Source organism: Pediculus humanus, genomic scaffold, assembly GCF_000006295.1.
Source record: "Pediculus humanus corporis 1103172108298 genomic scaffold, whole genome shotgun sequence".
Taxonomy (NCBI): domain Eukaryota; kingdom Metazoa; phylum Arthropoda; class Insecta; order Psocodea; family Pediculidae; genus Pediculus; species Pediculus humanus.
Genome location: NW_002987867.1, coordinates 27,954 through 47,194, shown reverse-complemented (window position 1 = coordinate 47,194; position 19,241 = coordinate 27,954). Strand labels below are relative to the sequence as shown.

Below are 19,241 nucleotides of genomic sequence, written 5' to 3'. Positions count from 1 at the left end.
TTTTTTTTATTATCGAAAATGCCATAATTTTTATTAATGCTATAATTGATAAAATACCTTACATTATTCAAATGATAAAAATTTTTTATTATATAATACTGACTATATGTTCTTATTTTTACAGTTTACTTGAAACTATTTATAAAATGTTCAATTACTTTTCTATATTCTATTTTATAATACTGACTATATGTTCTTATTTTTACAGTTTACTTGAAACTATTTATAAAATGTTCAATTACTTTTCGAATAACATTATTGTATCAATTCAGTGCATAGAGTCTCCATTTGAGTGTTTACGATCAAGTATAAAAAACTCAATTGTCTCCCTTCTATTTAGTTCAATAGAAAATTTTTATTCGTTATGTGATTTCATAAATGCAGTTTTAAGTTTTGTGTGGAGTGTGTGTGTGAAAATTTTTAATTATGTTACAATGTTTATAAATTTTGGTATCTACATTGAAATTAATTTTATAATCACATTTATAATAGGCATAATATTTGCCATAATTATAAGTAAAAAATTTAAAAATATTTGTAATTTCATTAGTGATTTCTGTTTGAAAATTTTTACATTTTATACATTATTTAAAAATAGAAATAAAAGAGACAATCGGTGTGATAATTGTTCGACAACAACAACAACAACAACAAACGATGATGCATTGTGTATAGTTTGTCAATCTAATGCAAAAAATGTTGTTATATTCCCTTGCAAACATTTGTGCTTGTGTTTAGATTGTAGTTTAACAATTATGAATACACAACGAAAAAATTGTCCAATTTGCAGACGACACATTGATAATACCATTGAAGTTTATTTGTGATAATAATTTCTATAAGAATTTTCCTTATGATTACCACATTTAACCAAGTTGATGTTATAAAATAAATTATTTCACATCACAAAAATTTACATCCAAATTTGTAAATTTATAAATTTACAGTAATTTATGCCCTCCCATACATAATAATAATAATTTTTATAAAAAATTATATTTTGCTCAAACAATTTAATATTTTAGCAAGTAAAAAAAAAAAAAATTCATTATTCAAATTTATACAATCTCATATTAATATTTTTATGTATTAACTAATTAAATTTTTTTTAAAAAAAAAGAGGACCACAATTATATTTACATTATAATAAATAAAAATATATTTATTAATTAGTATTAAAATATATAAAATTTATTTTTGAAAAAAATATGAAAAGTTTTTTATTGTTATTATTATTATTATTACTTATTCAATGTATTTTTTATATATAAAAATTTTTTGTTATGTATAATTAAATTTTTTATCATCTATTGAGAATTTATTAAATTTTTTTTTCTACTAGTTATTACTTAACTTATACCTTTTCTATCTCTATATGTACACACACTTGCTGTCCTTTAAACACTTACAATGCCCCATCTAAAAGAAAATACAAAACAGGTACGTTTGTTATTTTTCATGAACGTCAAATAATATTTTCAAATCCGCGAGAGTCATTTTATTTTTATTGAGTGTCAATTCGCCCTTGAGCACCGTTTCGGCAACTTCTAATTTTTTTTTCTGCAATAATTCTATCCTTTCTTCTATTGTTTCCTGACATATAATTCTAAAAAAAAAATAAAATTCATCCAACAATTTTTTTTTTTCATTAAGTGGGACATTTTGTAATGACACACGTGTTATCATCCTTACTTGTACACGTAAACGGGTTTTTTTTGTCCCACTCTGTAGATTCTATCGCAGGCTTGAGATTCCAATTGAGGATTCCAATGTGGTTCAATAATGACTAATCTGTTACCTCCGACTAAATTCAAACCGACTCCACCCGCGGTCAGAGAGAGTAACATGACTTTAATCCCTGTTTTCGGATTATTGAAATCATCGATGATTTTCGGACGAAATTTGACAGGTACCGAACCGTCGAGGGTAACCACGCCAGTTTTCAATGAGAGGATGTGAGTCTTCAATTTCTGTAATAATCCCGCCCATTGTGAAACGATAATTATTTTGTCATCTGCTTCCAATGCTTCCTCGACCAATTTAACAACTGTTTTTATCTGGAATATATATTTATATTTACAAGGGGAAAAAAATTTCATTTGGAATAATTATAAATTTTACTTTTGTACTCAGACGATTTATTTCGAATACTGGATTCCCCTTGACTAATATTTTTTGCCTTTTTTCTACTTCTTTTACTCCGTAACCGGATGATACGACCGACATTCGTTTCATTTGCGATGTTAAATCTTGCAATATGGGATCATCTTCAATGTCTATCCCATCTTCGGCGCAACTATCTTTTTCCAGCATCTTTAATTACAAAGAAAATACTTAATGTCCACATTCTATCGCATTTGTTTGCTTAATTTTATAACAATTTTATTACCGAATGAATCAAACCCGGAAGACAACATATTTGACGAAGTCTAAGAAGCAAAACGAAAATCTCTGTCGTTTTTATTTCGTTTGCCGAGCTCAACAATTTATGATGTTGGTTTTTCAATTCGTCACTAACGAAACCATTTTTCCTTTGAGCTTGCATAATAAAATCCGCAAGTAATGATTTCGAAAAATTTAACACCGTGTGATAAACCTAAAATTAAATACCAATCGTAAGTGCTTTTTAATAAGTATTAATAATAAAAATGAGTGAGGAGTACCTTTTGTTCTTCCTCGTCGAGTTTTATATATATGGGAATTATATTTTTTACGGGTAATTCTCGTAGCTCCCCGATATTTTTCAAATCTTCTTTTGTTCTCCTTAAAAGAATTGATTTGACGACGGTGTTTAATCTTTTAACACCGTTAGCACTTTTATTATCGACCCATCGTTTCCAAACCTGAAATCTTTTACTCGTACTAAAATTTGCAACATAGGTATGCAACCACAAAAGTTTTTTTAAATCCTTTAATGGCGTGATTTACTTACGTTAATGTTGTCGAAAGGAGAACAGCGAAGAAATTTTAATAACGAATACATATCTAATTCTTTATTATGAACTGGAGTCCCCGTTAAACACCATCTATGTTTTGCTTCTAATTCGCATAGTGCTTGTGCTTTTTTCGTTTTGTGATTCCTTATGACGTGTCCCTCATCAATAATTATTCTTTTCCAAACAACGCGAAATAAAGCTCCCTGTCGTAATAGCCGGATATAAAACGAATAAAATCTCAAAATTCTAGGTGTCATGTTAAATAAATTTTTTTTTTTTTTTTTACCTTTTTATTATCTTTTATGATTTTATTTTCTTCTGCGATAACTCCATAAGAAGTAATGACAACATCATAGACGGCCAATCTTTTGGCTTGCAATTCTCTAGGTTTTCCATGATGAACTAAATAACTCAATTTCTGTGATCGACAATGTTGTTTGATTTGTCCTTGCCACTGTCCCATTAAAGAAGAAGGACACACAACAAGTGTTTTTCCATAATACACTAAAAAAAATTTAATATTTTTATGACTTTTTTCCCCAGATTGCAGTAATTTACAGAATAAAAAAAAATATCGGTTAAATACTTTTAACATCATTGACCACAAACGATCCATTAACTTCATTTTCTTTTTTCAATTTTTGATATTCATCTGATCGTAAAATAAGAGCTATCATGGTTAATGTTTTTCCAAGTCCCATGTCGTCAGCTAAAAAAATTTTTTATTTTGAAATAAATTTATTTACTATGACATATAATTTAAAAATTAATTATTCAAACCAACCGAGAATACCCCCAGATGGGGTTTGCTTTTCACGCCATAATAGCCATGCTAATGCATGTTTTTGATGAGGCATTAATTCTACTCTTAAACCATTAGGATCCTTTTCCTGTACATCTTCAGTAGGACATGTTTTTATAGAATCACAAAGTGTAACAAGAGCATCAACAGTAAGTGCTTCTTGAACTCTGTGAGTTTCTAAACCTATAAACATGTGTCACACAATAATTGGTTTGAATTTATTTATAGATACCAAATTTTCAATTATAATTACATTTCACAAATAAACTAACCCTTTTTTCCTAAATTGTTGGTAATTTGATCTGTAGTGGACAAAATATCAAACTCGTGAGAATGTTTTTTCAACGAATTATTATTAGATGAAACATCTCCATAAGTACTCAATTTTTTTTTTAATTCCTATAAAAATTTATTTTGTATACTGTAAGTAATTTGAAGTAATTAGAAAATTTAAAATAAAAATAATATACCAACATCAACTTCTTCTTTGCATTGAGCCAATTTTTCTTTTAAAAGTTTTCCACCATCTTTTAATTTGTTAGGATCGCAATATTTAATGGCTCTCTGAAAATGCAAAAAAAATGTGCAATAGAACTTTACAAAAGATTATAAAAAAGACAAATATGAAAGATTTACCATTATATTTTGATATGAAGTTTTTTTGTCTTCCAATTCTCTTTTCAATGTTTTGTAATCATCTAAACTTTGAACAGATGACTGGGAATCTGTCAAAAAGCAGCTTTGTTTCAGATTTAAATATTTTTTGTTATAATAATAATATTGTTAAAAAAAAATTTTTACCATTTGAAATATGAGATTGATTTGTTGAATCCTGTTGATTAATTACATCATTTGATGAATCTATAATATCTTCATTTTGTAATGATGTAATTTTTGAAACTGATCTATCGGACGATATATTTTGCTGTACCTAAAAATAACTTAAATTTGCTGTACCAAAATTTTAAACTTTGTAAGTGAAAAAATTGAATGTTAATAATTACCAAAGAATTATTAGTACTTTCAGGTTCAAGTACTGAAACACTGTTTGTTAAATCAATACATTTAACAGAAGAATCTGAATCAGAAGATTCTATAAAAGAGAAAAAAATCTTATAATAAAAATAATCAATTTCAACTACAAATTTAAAAAAAAGGCAAATTATACCTTCTACAATTCTACCTAAACTAGAGTTGTTTTCTTCTGCACTTTCCTAAACATAAAAATAATTTAAATATTTTTTTTAAATATTTGCAAATAGACAAAAATGTCAGATTTGTAATTCCAGTACCTTTTGTAAATCGTTACTGCTTTCATTGTCAGAACTGTTGAGAATTATTTTACTATCCATTGATATACTACTATCAGAAACTAAAATATCTTGCCCATTATAAGAATCTTCAACTAATGTTTCCTTACATAAATTTAACTCTTCTACCTTTTTAGGCTTCTCCTCATTTAGTACTTTGGTTTTTAATTCTTCAGCATTTGGAAGAACGTATTCCAAAGTTGATTTTGAATTGTTATTACTATTTCCAGAGGTATTACTTTCCTCTGAAATACTTGCATCGGTTGAAATACTAGATGAATCAGATTTACTTTCATCATCTGTTATATTACCGTCGTAATCATCTTTATCGGAATCCGAATCACTATATACCACCATATTATTTTTTTTAAACCTGTAAGCCATTTCCTATAATAAAAAATTACAATTTTATATTTACTCAAACGATTTGTGTATTATGCCTCATTAATAACCGAAAAATAATGATATTTTAAACTCAAATTATAGAAAAAAATCAAATGTAAGATTTAACCTTAAAAATATGTTTTGGTTTGTAATGTCTATTATTTTAAAATCAAAATTTCCGTTATGAAACGTTCTATTACCAACCGTAAGTTTTAACCGAATTTCGCACAGCCAACAACATAACAACTTATTTATCACTTTTGAGATGACGTACAGTGTCAAGTTTATTTAATAACGATGTTATTTTTTTTTTATTTGTGATGCTGTGTTTTTAATGTATTTAGACTACCCTAAAAGAAAAGAACATGTATTTTTATTCTACGCTTAGCGGTAAAAATGAAAATCGTGCTCAAAGTTTTACTAAAATTGATAACATGTCGTGTTTTGGTTCTGTGAAAGATATAAGGAAACCTAAGATTAAAACAAAAGCTTACATAAATCCAAACATAATTAATTTTCAAGTTCTTAAAAACTCACTTGAAAAAAATGATTTATCTAAATCTAATAAAATTCATTTTAATCCAAATTTTAAAAAAAAAGAAATCGAAAATGAAAGAGGGAAATTGAAGGAGTCTACGACCTTGAAAACGAATAATCAAATTCCTCAAGTATCTCGATCAAGTACAAAAGTTATAAATAATAATGTTAAAAATGAACCTTTTAGTGATTTGTGTAAAACCAAATTTAATAAATGTACATCAAAGTACAAAGTAATTAATGGAGGATCAAAAATTACAAATGCTTCAAGTCAACCTCCTCGCATACAAAAGACCCCTGAAAAAAATTATTATCCTAGTATGGTATCTCATATCACTAATAAGGGATTTAATAAAAACAACATTTATTATCCCAGTAAGAAAATTAATGAATACAAAAAAACCCACTATAGTTTTTTTGCTCCTAATAATAATGTTAAAATATATAATTCTAACGACAAAATTATAAGTAATAAATCTAATCCGAGATTTGTGTCTAAAACGAAAATTATTAATTTAAATTTGAAAAAAGTTAACAACACTTCTTCAATTAGCAAGCCTAAAGTGATTTACAAACCGTCAAATAATTTATCATCATCAAAAGTATTAGGAAATCAATTCAAATATGATTTTAACAAAAATAAATTAATCATGAAGGTGGCAAGTTCGATAAAAAATAAATACAAGTATTCTAGAAAAGTTAATAATTTAAAAGTGTCCAATTATAAATTAGATAAAAGAATTAAAAAAGATGAAAATATTAACCCTAAATTACATAAGACAACTGAAATAAGCAAACTGTTTCCTTCGTCTCGTAAAACAAAATTTTTTACTCTTAATCGTAAATTGTACATAAGAGGACCCTACTCCCTACAAAAAAATTTACTTTCTTACAGGTAAGCTTCCAAAGATTATTTTACTTTTTAATATTGCATCAAATTTAAAACTGTATTTATTTACAGAAAACCCCAAGTGCCAAAAAGAATTATTTTAAGAAAATCTGAGCAATGTTCTAATAAAAAAATTGTTAAAATTGGTGGAATATTATATAAATCAACTTCGAATAAATTAATATTAGCCAAAGATAATAATAAAAAACCTAAAGTGCTAAAGAAAAATGAAAAATTAATCGATAAGAAAAGTAAGTCGAGCTATTAATATTAAAAAACAATATTCTTTATGGTATTCCTTATAATAATAATAATAACCTTTTTTTTTCTATTGCAGTCAAAAAAAATCACCATATTGTTTATGTTAGAGGGGAAAAATTTTTACTCGATAAAAATGGAAAAACTCTTGTCAGACAGATGAGGAACGAAGGGGAAAATAAAAAATCAATTAATTTTAAAAGAGTGGATATCGGAGGAGTCACTTATTTGCAAAAATCTAAAAATGTTTTAATAAAAACAAACATTCACAGAGCCAGACATATTGTAAATTATGCCAAAAATAAAAGTATAGCTACCCTTTGCCAATTGAAGAAAAAATCTGCTCTGCCATGTGCAATTTACTGCAAATTTGGAAAATGCAATAGACATAATCAAAAATTGTGTATTTATAAACATGATCCGAAAAATATTGCTATATGCAGAAAGTAAGGAAGTGAAATGTGTGTGCTTTTTGTAATTTGTGTAACACCACTAATAATTAACATATCTGTTTTTTCCCCCTTCTCTAATATACAGATTTCTAAAAGGAAATTGTACGAATAAAAACTGTCTTCTATCTCACGAAGTTGTTCAAGAAAAAATGGCCACTTGTCTTTTTTTCTTAAATGGTAATTGTAATAGAGATAAATGTCCATTTCTTCATGTTAAATTAAACAGTAATGCTGATATATGTGACAAATTTCTCCACGGTTTTTGTGATTTGGGACAAAGTGTGAGTACTCGAAAAGATTTCTCATCATTACACATGACATACTATTCGTTAAAATTTTTTTTTTTTTTTTTTCAGTGCACCAAAAGGCATTTGTTTTTATGTCCCAAATATGATAAATATGGAAAATGCGATTCGGGTTCGAAATGTCCTTATCCGCACAAACTCAAAGACGCCAACAAGGATATGAAAATTTCGGAAAATTCATCAGAAGAAAAATTACAATACTACACGAGAAAATTTGAATTGGTTCCAAATGAGAAAAAAGAAAAACAATCGAAATTAAACGTTGGGGAAAAAAAGAAAAAAAAATGCAAAAGGAAAAGACCATCTTCGACTAATAATAATAATAATAATATTGATTCGTGTCAAATTGAAACAACGGAATGCGTACCGAAAAAAATAAAATTAGATAAACTTCCTTCTTTTATTCCATTGAAATCAAACGAATAATAATAATGATAATAATACATTAATAAATAATGTAAATATTTTTAAAACTATTATAAATAATTTTTAAATTATTAAAATTTGTTTTAATCCTTTCCATAATTTGTACTTTTTTTTGGGGAGGGAGAGGGGAAGTTAAATATTATTTCCTGAATTGGACGTTTAATTTTTTTGAAATAAAAATGTCGCCATTTTTAATTTGTCGCAACAATTCGGTACTAATTAGTCCGGTGTCGAAAATTAAATAAACAAATTTAACGAAAAAGAAGTAAAAAAAAAAAAAAAAGAAAAAATTAAATTTTTTAGAATGTTTAACAATTTAATATTTTATAATGTCAATGTTTTGCCGCGTATTATTTTTCGGTAATAAAAATAAACAAAAAATAATTTTATTGAATTCTACGTAAGTCATATTAATGATAATAATAAAAATTTTCTATTTATGTATCCTTAAAGATTTTCAACATACGAAAGTACGATCGTAACAATTAATTAAAATGATTTTTTTTTATTTAGAGTTTGTAGAAATATTCAAACAAATTCAAAAAATAAATTGATGTCTCTTGGTATAAATAAACCGCATTTTTTAAAATCTTACGAAGTAAGATTGAGAAAAATGTTTCCGACCGCTGTTAAAATTTATCAAGATTTTTCAGTGGGATTAAAATTTTTAAAAAGTGATTTTATTACATTGTTCAGAGCGTTTAAAAAAATAACATCGTGCGGTTTAAATTCGTTGACGAGAAAAGAATTAGAAGTTTATTATGAATTACCTAAAGATATATTAAGAACAGCTCCTGTGATTTTTATAGGAGCTGTCGTTCCTTTTGGTGGTATTATATTTATTTTAGGGTGAGACAATCATCTATAAATAATTTTACTTTGTTTTATATTTTATTTTTCCACTTACCTTTTTTTCTCCTTGCAAATTTCAGTTATTATTTTCCAAAACATTTACTAACTCATCATTTTTGGTCGCAGCAACAACAAAACGAATTCTCATCTCTGAAACATAAAAAAACAATTTCGTCTTATACCCCAGTTTACAATTGTTTAGAAAGTAGACTAAGTGTCATTAAAGTATGTTTTTAAAAACTTTTATTATAATATAATACCAATAAAGTTTTAAAAAAATTATTTTTTCTCATTAACAGGACACAGATTTATGTTTAAAAATGTGCAATCTGTTAGAAAATATTAAAAGCAATGTTCATCCTAATGCCAAATCGATTCTTTCGGTCAAATCACTTTTTAAAGGAGTCCCATTCGGTCTCAACCATATGGAATCTTATCACATTGTAATTAAAATAATAATAATATTTGCAATTTATTTATTTAAATAAATAAATGTGACAATCTTTCATTTTAAAAATTTCCAGAGCAAATTATTAAATTTATATAACATGCACAAGGGATGGAGAAGAAGAGAAAGATTATACATGAGAGCCAATTTAGTTAAATTAATGGATCTTGCTATAATCAAAGAGGGAGGACCTGAAATATTAAATTTACACGATATGAGATGGCATTGTTTTTTCAGAGGATTAAATCCTATCAACATGAACAATGATGAATTATTATTCTGGTTGAGAATGTGGTTGGAAATATCGAGGGAAATTGATAAAAATTCATATTCATTATTATTACATTGTCCTGTTTTATTAGGATTTAATAAACTTACAAATAATCTCCATTTTGTAAAAAATGATAATAGTAATACATCTAAGTAAAAAAAACCGAGAGAGAGAGAGAAAAAAAAACCGAAAAGAGAAAAAAAATATTTGTGATATTAAATAACCAAATTATTAATTATAATTTTATTATTATTTTTTTTAAATATTTTTACATTAGCTTATATAGATTATTTAATTATAATGTACACTTTGTAAAATATATTTTTAAATATATATATATATATATTTATGTATACATATAAACATACATATATACTTATTAAAATTTGTTATGTAGAAATATGCTTCTTCCAATACAATCAAGTAAAATTTATTACAAGTAAATATTATTATTATCATGTTTCTTTTTGTAAAATTATACAAAATAACATATTATGTTTTTTTTTTTTTTTTTTTTTTTTTTTTTCAATGAATAAAATGTGGGGATACCTAAACTTTAATTAATTAGTGACAGGTTTTTTTTTAATATCGAATACCTTATACCATTTTGTTGAACCTGCGTGGGGTAATTTATTAAAAAATTTTTATTAAAATAAAAATGATTGTAATTGTTATTAACTTGTTAATATAAAAAAAATTCGATTTTTAGAAGCCGTCTTGAACGTGTAAAATATTAATTAATCATTTGTCAACAGTAATAAAAATGGTTCCTTGTTATTTTATAGATCTTTTTTTATTTTAAGACTCTTATATAAATAATTTAGAATTTTATTAATTACTTTTTTATATATATATATATATTTATAGTTTTTCGAGCGTATCTTTTATTATGATGAAGGCAAGTTATTGAGTTAGTTAATTTAATTAAAAATTTTTTTTTTTATTAACATAACATTTTTTTTCCAGTTAGTGTTATTAAATTATAATTTTAAATATTAATAATAATAATCGAGTAGGTGCTTTTAGCTAGTAGAATTATTTAAATTTTTTAAATTTTATTTTTTTATATTTTATCGTAAAATAATTTACATTTGATTATTTTTTTTTTTTAGAAAAGAAAAACTGGTTCTAGAGGAAAAGAAAGTTTTCCAGATTCTGATAAAGGGAAAAAATATGATAAAGAAAGTGCTTCGAAAGAATTTAGCGAAACAATTGAAACGATAAAAAAATATGCGGATAATGGAACTCTCCCACAAATTTACGATCCGTTAAAATCCTGTTTCGAAGTATTAAAACCTTTTCATTTATCCGATCTCGATGTGAAAAACGATTTCGAACAATTTCGAATTGATTTAAGCGAGAGAAAACTTTTCGAACAAAAATTATCATCGCAAATATATAATAATAATAATAAATTTGAAATTAATAATCAGGTGGAAAAATGAATTAAAATGAATGAAAAAAGTTTTTTGGAAAATGATTTTAAACGTATATCATCAGCATCACATATATTCTTTTATTCATTCTAGAATGTATTCATTCCGAAACTTAATTTGGATCAGAAGACGGGAAGTGACGATACCGATACCGATACCGATATTCGCGGTCAAAAAAAATATAAAAATTCCGAAACCTTTTCCAGAACGAATAATAAAATATCGGGAAAAAAACAATCGTCAAACGATGGTTTGATAAACAACGATGAAGAAGATGATGCTCCCCTCGAAACATCTTTCGAACATAGATTTTATTCATCCGATGATAAAAGTCTATCGTCCGAAGATGAATCCGGTTGTGAAAAAAATTATAAAAAATCTAAAGATAAAAAATCAGGTTCGATTTTATTTAAATCTATAAATGAATGAATGTTTAAAGGAACCTGTTTAAAATAGGATTTTTTTTTTGGTTTCATTGGAATCATCAGATAGAAGTATCAAAACATTAAAAAGTCCAAAAATGTTTTCACATTCCGAACAAGGTGACGCAACGAAAAATTCAATGACGAAACGTTCTAGAAAATCAAAATATTCATCTTCGAGTAGTGAAGAAAGAGAAATTGAAATGGAATCTGATAAATCCGTTTCCCTAACGGATTCTCAAGTTTCACAAGAATTAAAATTAGCCGATCAAAAAGCAACAAGAACTGTTAAAATGATTGAACAAATAAGAGAAGCCATAGCTGCTTATCAAAAGGTAACAAAAAAAAAAATTTTCCTTCCTCTTCTTTCAACGACCGAGAAACAACGTTTTCGTTTTTTTTTTCCTTTTTTTTTTTAGAAGGATACCATGACCGAAGAAGAAAATCAAGAATTGAAAAAAAATCAACAAAAATTATCGCAAAATTTACAACAATTGGAAAAAATAACGAGAAGAGTTAAACATTTGGTCGGATTAGCTGATAAATCGTTTAAAAAAAAATGGGAAGAATTGGAAAAAAATGGGAAGACTGAGGGTGAGTGGATTCATCCCTTCTTTTAATTTTTTTTTTTTTCAACTTTAAATTTCAAATTTCAAATTTTTTTTTTTTGTTTAGTAGAAGAAGATTTAAAAGCCGGAGGTGATGCAAAAAATTTACCCGATTTAACACAACGCGAAGACATTGACAATTGCAGAATCCTAACTGAACATAATAATGATAATAATAATTTACCCGAAGAAGGGAGACAAACGGATGTGGAAAAATTTTACGACGAACCTTTAATGGAGGACAATTCATCTAAAACTGATAATACGGAAAAATTTGATGATGAACCTGTCAATCAGGCATCGAGTTCAAGGTCTTGCGATAGCGACACTCAATCGAAATTAATAATTAATAATAATAATAATAATAACAATATAAATAATAATGACCCGCTCGAAGACATCAACGAAAGTTTAGAAAGTTTCGATAGCGATAATTTAAATAAACCGGAAACGGTGAGAACGAAATTAAAAAACGATTTGAAAAAACTCGCGGATGAAATGACGGCGGATTTTGATGATTCGGATATGGAAACGGCTGACGAAACGGAAACGCCATTATCGAAACCGACTCTCATCAAATTGGAAAAATCAATTAAAGCATTTTTAGATAACGATAAAGGAGGGGATTTAAAAAGTGGATCACTCGGTGAAGGAGATGTTTTATGTAACGGATCCCAAAGCGTGACGGATTCTTTGGATTTTAAAATGCAAAAAATAATTTCACACGATACTAAACCGAATTCGATTATGCAACCGTTAAATTCTATCGAAAGTTTTTCTGGACTCAAAACTCAATCCCCGAGTCTCCCGAGCGTTCCCGAATCCGATGCGAAAAGTGTTCCCGTAAGCTTTTCACGCAATAACACAAAGTCTTTAAATGATTTTTACTTTGTTTTTAAACGATTGATCTTTCTACAGGAAGTCATGTTATCGTTAACCGGAAGATTGAGCGAAAGTTATTCGATGCAAGAAAAATTGGCGGCAGAAAATGCGGATTTGGAAGGATTAAGGTACGTTCAGAAATCTACCTTAAAAAACGAACGAAACGACATTTTGTTTTTTTTTTTTTAAACTAATTATTTCAATTGATAAAAAAACGTTAGGGTAATAAAATTTGTCACGTAATTTTTTTTTTTTTTTTTTGTGAACTTTTTATGAAAAAAAAAAAAAAGTCTTCTGCTATTTAAAAATGAATATCGCAGCAGACTCATTTTTCTATATGTTAATATTATTATTATTTAATTTTGTTTGTATTTATATTTTTATTTTTAAGTAAAAATTAAAAACAATAAAAAATTGAAAAAAATTAAAAAATAAAAATGTGTGAAAACGGGTGAGTATAAATAATAAAAAAAAAAAAAATTTTTCCAAATTTTTCACTCATCATTGATATTATTTTTAATTAATTATTTAAATTATTTATTTCCGCGTTAATAAATCCGATTTGTAAACACACGTATTGTAGGTTAAATACAAAATGTCGTGACGTATATTTTTCCTTTTTAATTAATATTTTTTTTATGAATGAAAGACTTTTTTTTTTTTTTTTTTTTTTGTATTTTTAGATACCAATTGCAGGAAGAGCTTATTACGAAAGAAAATGCAGTCGAGCTATTACAAAGAAAAGTGGCAAATCTTCAAGCTGAAATGAGACTTATCGCTAGAGAAAATGCTCAACTCAATGATAAATTAACGGGGGGACAGGGAACGACTAATACTACCACCACAACAACATCAAATTTCGATGAGAAAAATACGGGAAAATCTAATTTTCGTCCTCTTACGCCACCCACGACCACCGATATTGTCGATATGAAACTTCAAGAATATAAAGAAACCACTCACACTTTGGTAAATGACAAAATTTTTGTGGATTTTGTGGATTTTTTTTTTTTAAACAAAATCAATAATTTCTTTTTCTGTGGTATTGTTTACAAAGGAAAATGCTGTCAATTCACTCGAATGCGAAGTAAAACGTATTCAACAAGAATTATGCGCCGTGCAAAAGGAAAGACAAGAATTGGAAAATCATAGGAAAATGGTGAAAATAACCGCGAACGTGCAAAGAAGAGGAATGGTAAGGGGATCAAAAAAAAAAAAAACAAAAAAAAAAAAAAAAATAAAGAAAAAAAAAATTGAATAATAAAAAATTACTTAAAGGGAAATCACGGAGGATTACTTAATCCGTTACCACCGAGAGATTCAAATACCGAACTCCAAGTGAGAGAATTAAAAGAACAATATGACAGACTTCAACAGGATTTTAATAATAAAATGTTGGAAGTTGCGTCGCTGAGAGCTCAAAATGATAAATTGATGGAAATAACGGACAAGGCGAGAGAAGAAAGGGATTTTTGCGAGGCTCAGTGTAAATCCCTTGAAAAAAGATTAAAACAATTGGAAGGAGAAAAAACAAAGGTTCGAATACGATCCCCGAAAAATCCCCACGCCCCCCGTTTTTTATTGATAGTAAATCGTTATAATTTGATTTTAAAAAATTTTGTAGATGTTGGGATCGAAAGAACAATTGTTCGAACAAGAACAACAAATGAGCGTAATTAAATTAAGATATAGAGAAGCACAAGATGAAATTGACGAATTGAAAAATCAATTGGATGATCAAAGTGCTCAATTAGACGATTATAGAAATAAAGTTATTATTATTATTATTTATTTTTACAAAAATTATCCTATCGAAAGTTAATAAAATTATTTTTTTTTTTTTTAGTATTTACAAGCGCAGCAACAAGTTGAAGAGCAAATAAGACAAATAGATCACATGGAATTGGAAAATCAAAGAGTTAGAGAAGAACAAAATGCAGAGATTCAAAGAATAAAAGTGCGTTTGTTAACATTTTTACAAAAGTAGAAATAAAAAAAAAAAAACTAATGAATTAATGATTTTTTTTTTTTTGTTTTTACGAACAGCAAGTTTTCCAAGAAAAGCTTTCCGAACTTTCACCTTTACCAGACATATTGAAAGAAACACAATTGAAATTACAAGAAGCTCAACAATTGAGAATGATTTCAGAAAGAAACGTTGAAGATTTACAACGTGAATTACAAGAAGCCAAAGAAAGAGTATGTTTGACAATATTATTTTTGCAAGGAAAGTAAGGTTGTATCCTTTAACCGATTTCTTTTATTATTTCAGGCTAATAATTTATTAAGACGACTCGAATCGGATAGAAGCAGTCAACAATTGGGAATGGATGAAAGGAGTCAAATGGCAGCAAGACTCGAATCGTGGGAAAAAAAATGCAACGAATTAAGAGATGAAAATGCTAAACTCAAGTCCGTTACAAAAAATACTAAAAAAATATTTTTAAAAAAAAGTTGAAGAAAATTTTTTAATTGTAAAATTTCATATTTGCAGGACGAGTATTGCACGATTGGAAGAAGCTTCTGCACAAAATGAGAAAAGATTAGATGAAAAATTACACGAAGTCGCACAATTTTCCAATCAGTTGGAAACTCTTAGAGAAGAATCCGCTCGACAAGTTGCCAGATGTAAAGATAGAAACGAAACAGTTAAAAGATCATTGCAAACTCAAATAGCTGATTTGGAAAGGCAATTGGCTCAAGCGAGAGCAACCGCGAGAACGGCACAAAAAGATAAAGACGAGGTTGTAAAAATTAATAATAATTTAAAATTTTCCAAATATCGTCTCCATTAAAAAAATTCAAATTTTTTTTTTTTTTTTTTTCAGATTCGGCAAAAGATGCAATCGCAAATAAATAATCTCAATGATAATTTCGAACAAGCTCAATTAAGAATAAAAAGTTTGCAATCGCACGTCAACTTTCTTAAAAATTCATATTCTGGAATATTCACTCCGGAGCCTAGTAACGTGTCACTAGTCGATAGTGCTAGTGGATTTCTTATTGAGCCACCATGCAATCCGTGCGACTGCTATAACTGACACGGTCACGGTTTTTAAATTTAAAGTACATATAAAATAACAATTTAAAAAAAAAAAACAATAGAAAAATAAATTTTTTGTGTGTATTGTCCTCATAATATAAGACTACCGTACTTATAGAGAAGAGTAACTTTTATTATTATGACAAACGTAATAAAACGAACGTTTATGGAAAAGAAAATTATTATTATTATTATTTTTATTTCGCGCCCGCGTGTGTGTGTATGTCGATACCGACACAACCATCATTGATTATTTTTTTTTTGTTAAAATTTTATAAATGAATTATTTTTTTTAATAAGTAAAATATATATATATATATATATATATATATATATATATATATATATATATAACCTAACACGAATCCACGCGTAAATTAATAATGATAATGATTATAAATAAGTACCCTAAACACTTATGCTACTACCCGTCTATAATGAGAATGAATAATTATGAGTAATTTGTCATTAATAATAATAATATTAGTAGTAAATTAGGAATTTTTTATGTGGGCCGATAATGCATTTATTACGACTTGTGATCTCGCTTTTAAATTTCTCGTATACTCTTCGAAATTATTAAAATTTTCTTCTTCGAAAGGTGGTATGAGGTCATCGTGAGTACGATATTTACTCGTCGCGTTCGTGTCCGAATTAAACGACATTGATCTTTTAAATGGCGGAGGTTTATTATTAATCCGCGTCTTTTGAAACGGATTTTGTTTTTTAAAATTAGTGTTTTTTGTATTTATGGCACAATCGCACGAACGTATGGATTTAGTTTTTGACGAGTGATCGTTTTCTTTTTCCGCCATTGTTTCCCCGCATATCGTGCACCAATTTTGTATTTTTTCCCTTCGGCAATCCGTGCATTTTTGTATGCAAGAATTTGAATTGTTGTTCTGTCTCGTCGTCGAACTCGTCGATTTTAATTTCGTTGGATAAAACGAATCCAAATCCGCGTGTTTATCCGGAGTTATAGACGTGCTTTTGTTTACCGTTTGTCTAAGACCTTTCACAGAATGATTTTCATCGTCATCTTTTGTCGTTTTGTTGACGCAAGGTGTCGACGTCTGAGATGTTCGTTGGGATCGTTCGATTGTATTGCTATACGACGGATTATTGCTTTTAGACTCGCAAGAAAGTTTTTGGCAATATGATTCTTCGTCCGACAGCGTGATATTTGTTAAATCTAACGGTGGAATGTGAAAACCGTTTTTGCTGTTTTCGGATTTAAAACTGTCGTAATCGTATGCGGGAAGAGAGGAACATCTGAGGAGCATCGGTTTGTCACGTTTTTTTACTATGCAACTTGATGGCAAGTCGTTTTTTAACGGTTTTACATCGTCGAATCCATCAACGTATTTTTTTCGATATTCCACAACACCGTCTGATATTTCACCATCGTAACAATTAATGCTGTTGTTTTGTCTCCCGACGGAATTTGTTTGATAATTAACGTGTTCGTCTCTCCAACTGGGCGGACACGAGTCTTCCAAATATATATATTCGTTATCGTTTTTCGGTGACGTTATCATTTCGCTATATTTCGTACCGTTCGAACTATATTCTTCGGAGCCTTTACTTTGGTTCACGTTATATAAAGCCGTTTCCGGTGTTTCTATTTGTTCTAAAGGTGGTAGTGAATTTTGCCAATTTTTAACTTTGTCAAAAGGATCATTAGCCAACATTGTTTTTTCTCCCAACATGAAATCACTATTGGGAAATTCTAACAAATTTGATTTTTTATGCGTTTCTTCGTCCAAAGAATTCAATAATTTACTGTGTCCACTCATGCTTGTTATAACACTGCTTAAACCTTCCGAATCCGTCGGTGTCGTTGCTTTCGTCGTCAACATCAAATCTTTATCGTTTAATTTATTTAAATCTTCTAAAGGTAAGGATATTGGTCTGCTCGGTACAGGTACGCCTGCGTTGCTACTTGCTCCTTGAGTGTAAGGTTCGTCAACTTTTATTATCGGATTAATTAAATTCCTTTGACTTTTATCGACGATTGATTTGTTTATGTTTTCACTTGCGTGCATGCATTGATTGGGGGGGGTTTGACCTTTTTCGTATTTGTTTGATTTTTGCGACGAGTTTTTACATTCTCGATTTTCCGTGACACATTTAAATCGTAGTTCGTCGATTCTGTTCTGTGCTTCCGCATATTTAAATAATAAATGTTCGTAATTGTCTTGGAGTATTGATAAAATTGCATTTTTTTCTTCTAATTCTTTTATCAATTGCCTATTTATCTCTTCTAAATATTCTTTATTATTGACGTCACTACTTTTAGTTTCGGGTAAATTACATATAATGTTTTTTTTTTTAGGCCCTTGATTTTTATTCATTAAATATTTTTGTTTTACTTTACTTTGTACGTGATCGTATTTGTCTAATTTATTCGTAGCATTGCGTTTGACATTTAAATCTAAATGAGTGGAAGAACGACAAATGCCATTATTTCCAATTTCTTTAACGTCTTTATCAACGCCATTTTCTTTTAATTGAGTATTTAAATTGTCGCACGAATAATGAAATTTCGTATTTAATTTTGTAATTTTTTCTTTATCTAATAACATTACGTTCGAAGAATATTGTCCATCGAAATCCTTGGATGATTCCGTTTTATTTTCTTTGTTTCCTATCGAATATGAATCTGAGCTCGTGCTCACCAATTTTATTTCCTTGTCGACATTTTCCAATGAGTCTCCTTCTTCGAGAGACCATATACTTCGATCAGTTAAAGTTGACATTGAATCACGTTAAATAATAATAATAATAATAATAATACACGTACAATAAAATAATTTGATTTTATTTCGCCTTTTTTTTTTTTTATTACTTTTTTAGATGTAACGACGTTTTTAATTACAACACTACATTTTATTTTTATAATCAATCGATTGCTTTCATTTTGTTAAAACGTTTAACATAATTTTTTATTTTAAAATGTCACAATTTTTTTTTTTTTTGA

The 19,241-nt window shown here is 27.7% G+C and overlaps 6 protein-coding genes across 6 annotated transcripts; 4 read left to right on the top strand and 2 right to left on the bottom strand.

The window, feature by feature from the left end:
* Positions 1-230: 230 nt before the first annotated feature.
* On the top strand, positions 231-827 carry Phum_PHUM561090 (zinc finger protein, putative; the record flags this gene model as incomplete). Its single annotated transcript, XM_002431886.1, has 2 exons — positions 231-292; positions 599-827. The coding sequence occupies 2 exons, from the start codon at positions 231-233 to the stop codon at positions 825-827; spliced, it is 291 nt and encodes a 96-aa protein (XP_002431931.1).
* A 622-nt stretch (positions 828-1,449) lies between these two features.
* On the bottom strand, positions 1,450-5,405 carry Phum_PHUM561080 (helicase, putative; the record flags this gene model as incomplete). The annotated part of the gene is made up of 15 exons (XM_002431885.1): positions 1,450-1,606; positions 1,693-2,057; positions 2,122-2,313; positions 2,390-2,596; positions 2,664-2,843; positions 2,933-3,139; positions 3,223-3,440; positions 3,523-3,645; positions 3,721-3,921; positions 4,011-4,137; positions 4,213-4,302; positions 4,375-4,463; positions 4,760-4,831; positions 4,907-4,952; positions 5,031-5,405. 15 exons carry the CDS (start codon positions 5,403-5,405, stop codon positions 1,450-1,452), a joined length of 2,649 nt encoding a protein of 882 aa, XP_002431930.1.
* A 392-nt stretch (positions 5,406-5,797) lies between these two features.
* On the top strand, positions 5,798-8,299 carry Phum_PHUM561070 (uncharacterized protein; the record flags this gene model as incomplete). Its single annotated transcript, XM_002431884.1, has 5 exons — positions 5,798-6,864; positions 6,931-7,109; positions 7,196-7,562; positions 7,654-7,849; positions 7,925-8,299. The coding sequence occupies 5 exons, from the start codon at positions 5,798-5,800 to the stop codon at positions 8,297-8,299; spliced, it is 2,184 nt and encodes a 727-aa protein (XP_002431929.1).
* A 553-nt stretch (positions 8,300-8,852) lies between these two features.
* On the top strand, positions 8,853-10,026 carry Phum_PHUM561060 (leucine zipper-ef-hand containing transmembrane protein, putative; the record flags this gene model as incomplete). Its single annotated transcript, XM_002431883.1, has 4 exons — positions 8,853-9,148; positions 9,232-9,376; positions 9,451-9,594; positions 9,676-10,026. 4 exons carry the CDS (start codon positions 8,853-8,855, stop codon positions 10,024-10,026), a joined length of 936 nt encoding a protein of 311 aa, XP_002431928.1.
* Positions 10,027-10,271: 245 nt separating this feature from the next.
* Phum_PHUM561050 (uncharacterized protein) lies at positions 10,272-16,259 on the top strand (the record flags this gene model as incomplete). The annotated part of the gene is made up of 18 exons (XM_002431882.1): positions 10,272-10,293; positions 10,580-10,595; positions 10,738-10,747; positions 10,983-11,303; positions 11,400-11,703; positions 11,795-12,063; positions 12,148-12,322; positions 12,404-13,179; positions 13,255-13,346; positions 13,902-14,187; positions 14,276-14,413; positions 14,497-14,754; positions 14,843-14,989; positions 15,065-15,175; positions 15,265-15,417; positions 15,491-15,630; positions 15,713-15,962; positions 16,047-16,259. The coding sequence occupies 18 exons, from the start codon at positions 10,272-10,274 to the stop codon at positions 16,257-16,259; spliced, it is 3,681 nt and encodes a 1,226-aa protein (XP_002431927.1).
* A 496-nt stretch (positions 16,260-16,755) lies between these two features.
* Positions 16,756-19,020, bottom strand: Phum_PHUM561040 (uncharacterized protein; the record flags this gene model as incomplete). Its single annotated transcript, XM_002431881.1, has 1 exon — positions 16,756-19,020. One exon carries the CDS (start codon positions 19,018-19,020, stop codon positions 16,756-16,758), a length of 2,265 nt encoding a protein of 754 aa, XP_002431926.1.
* Positions 19,021-19,241: the final 221 nt, after the last annotated feature.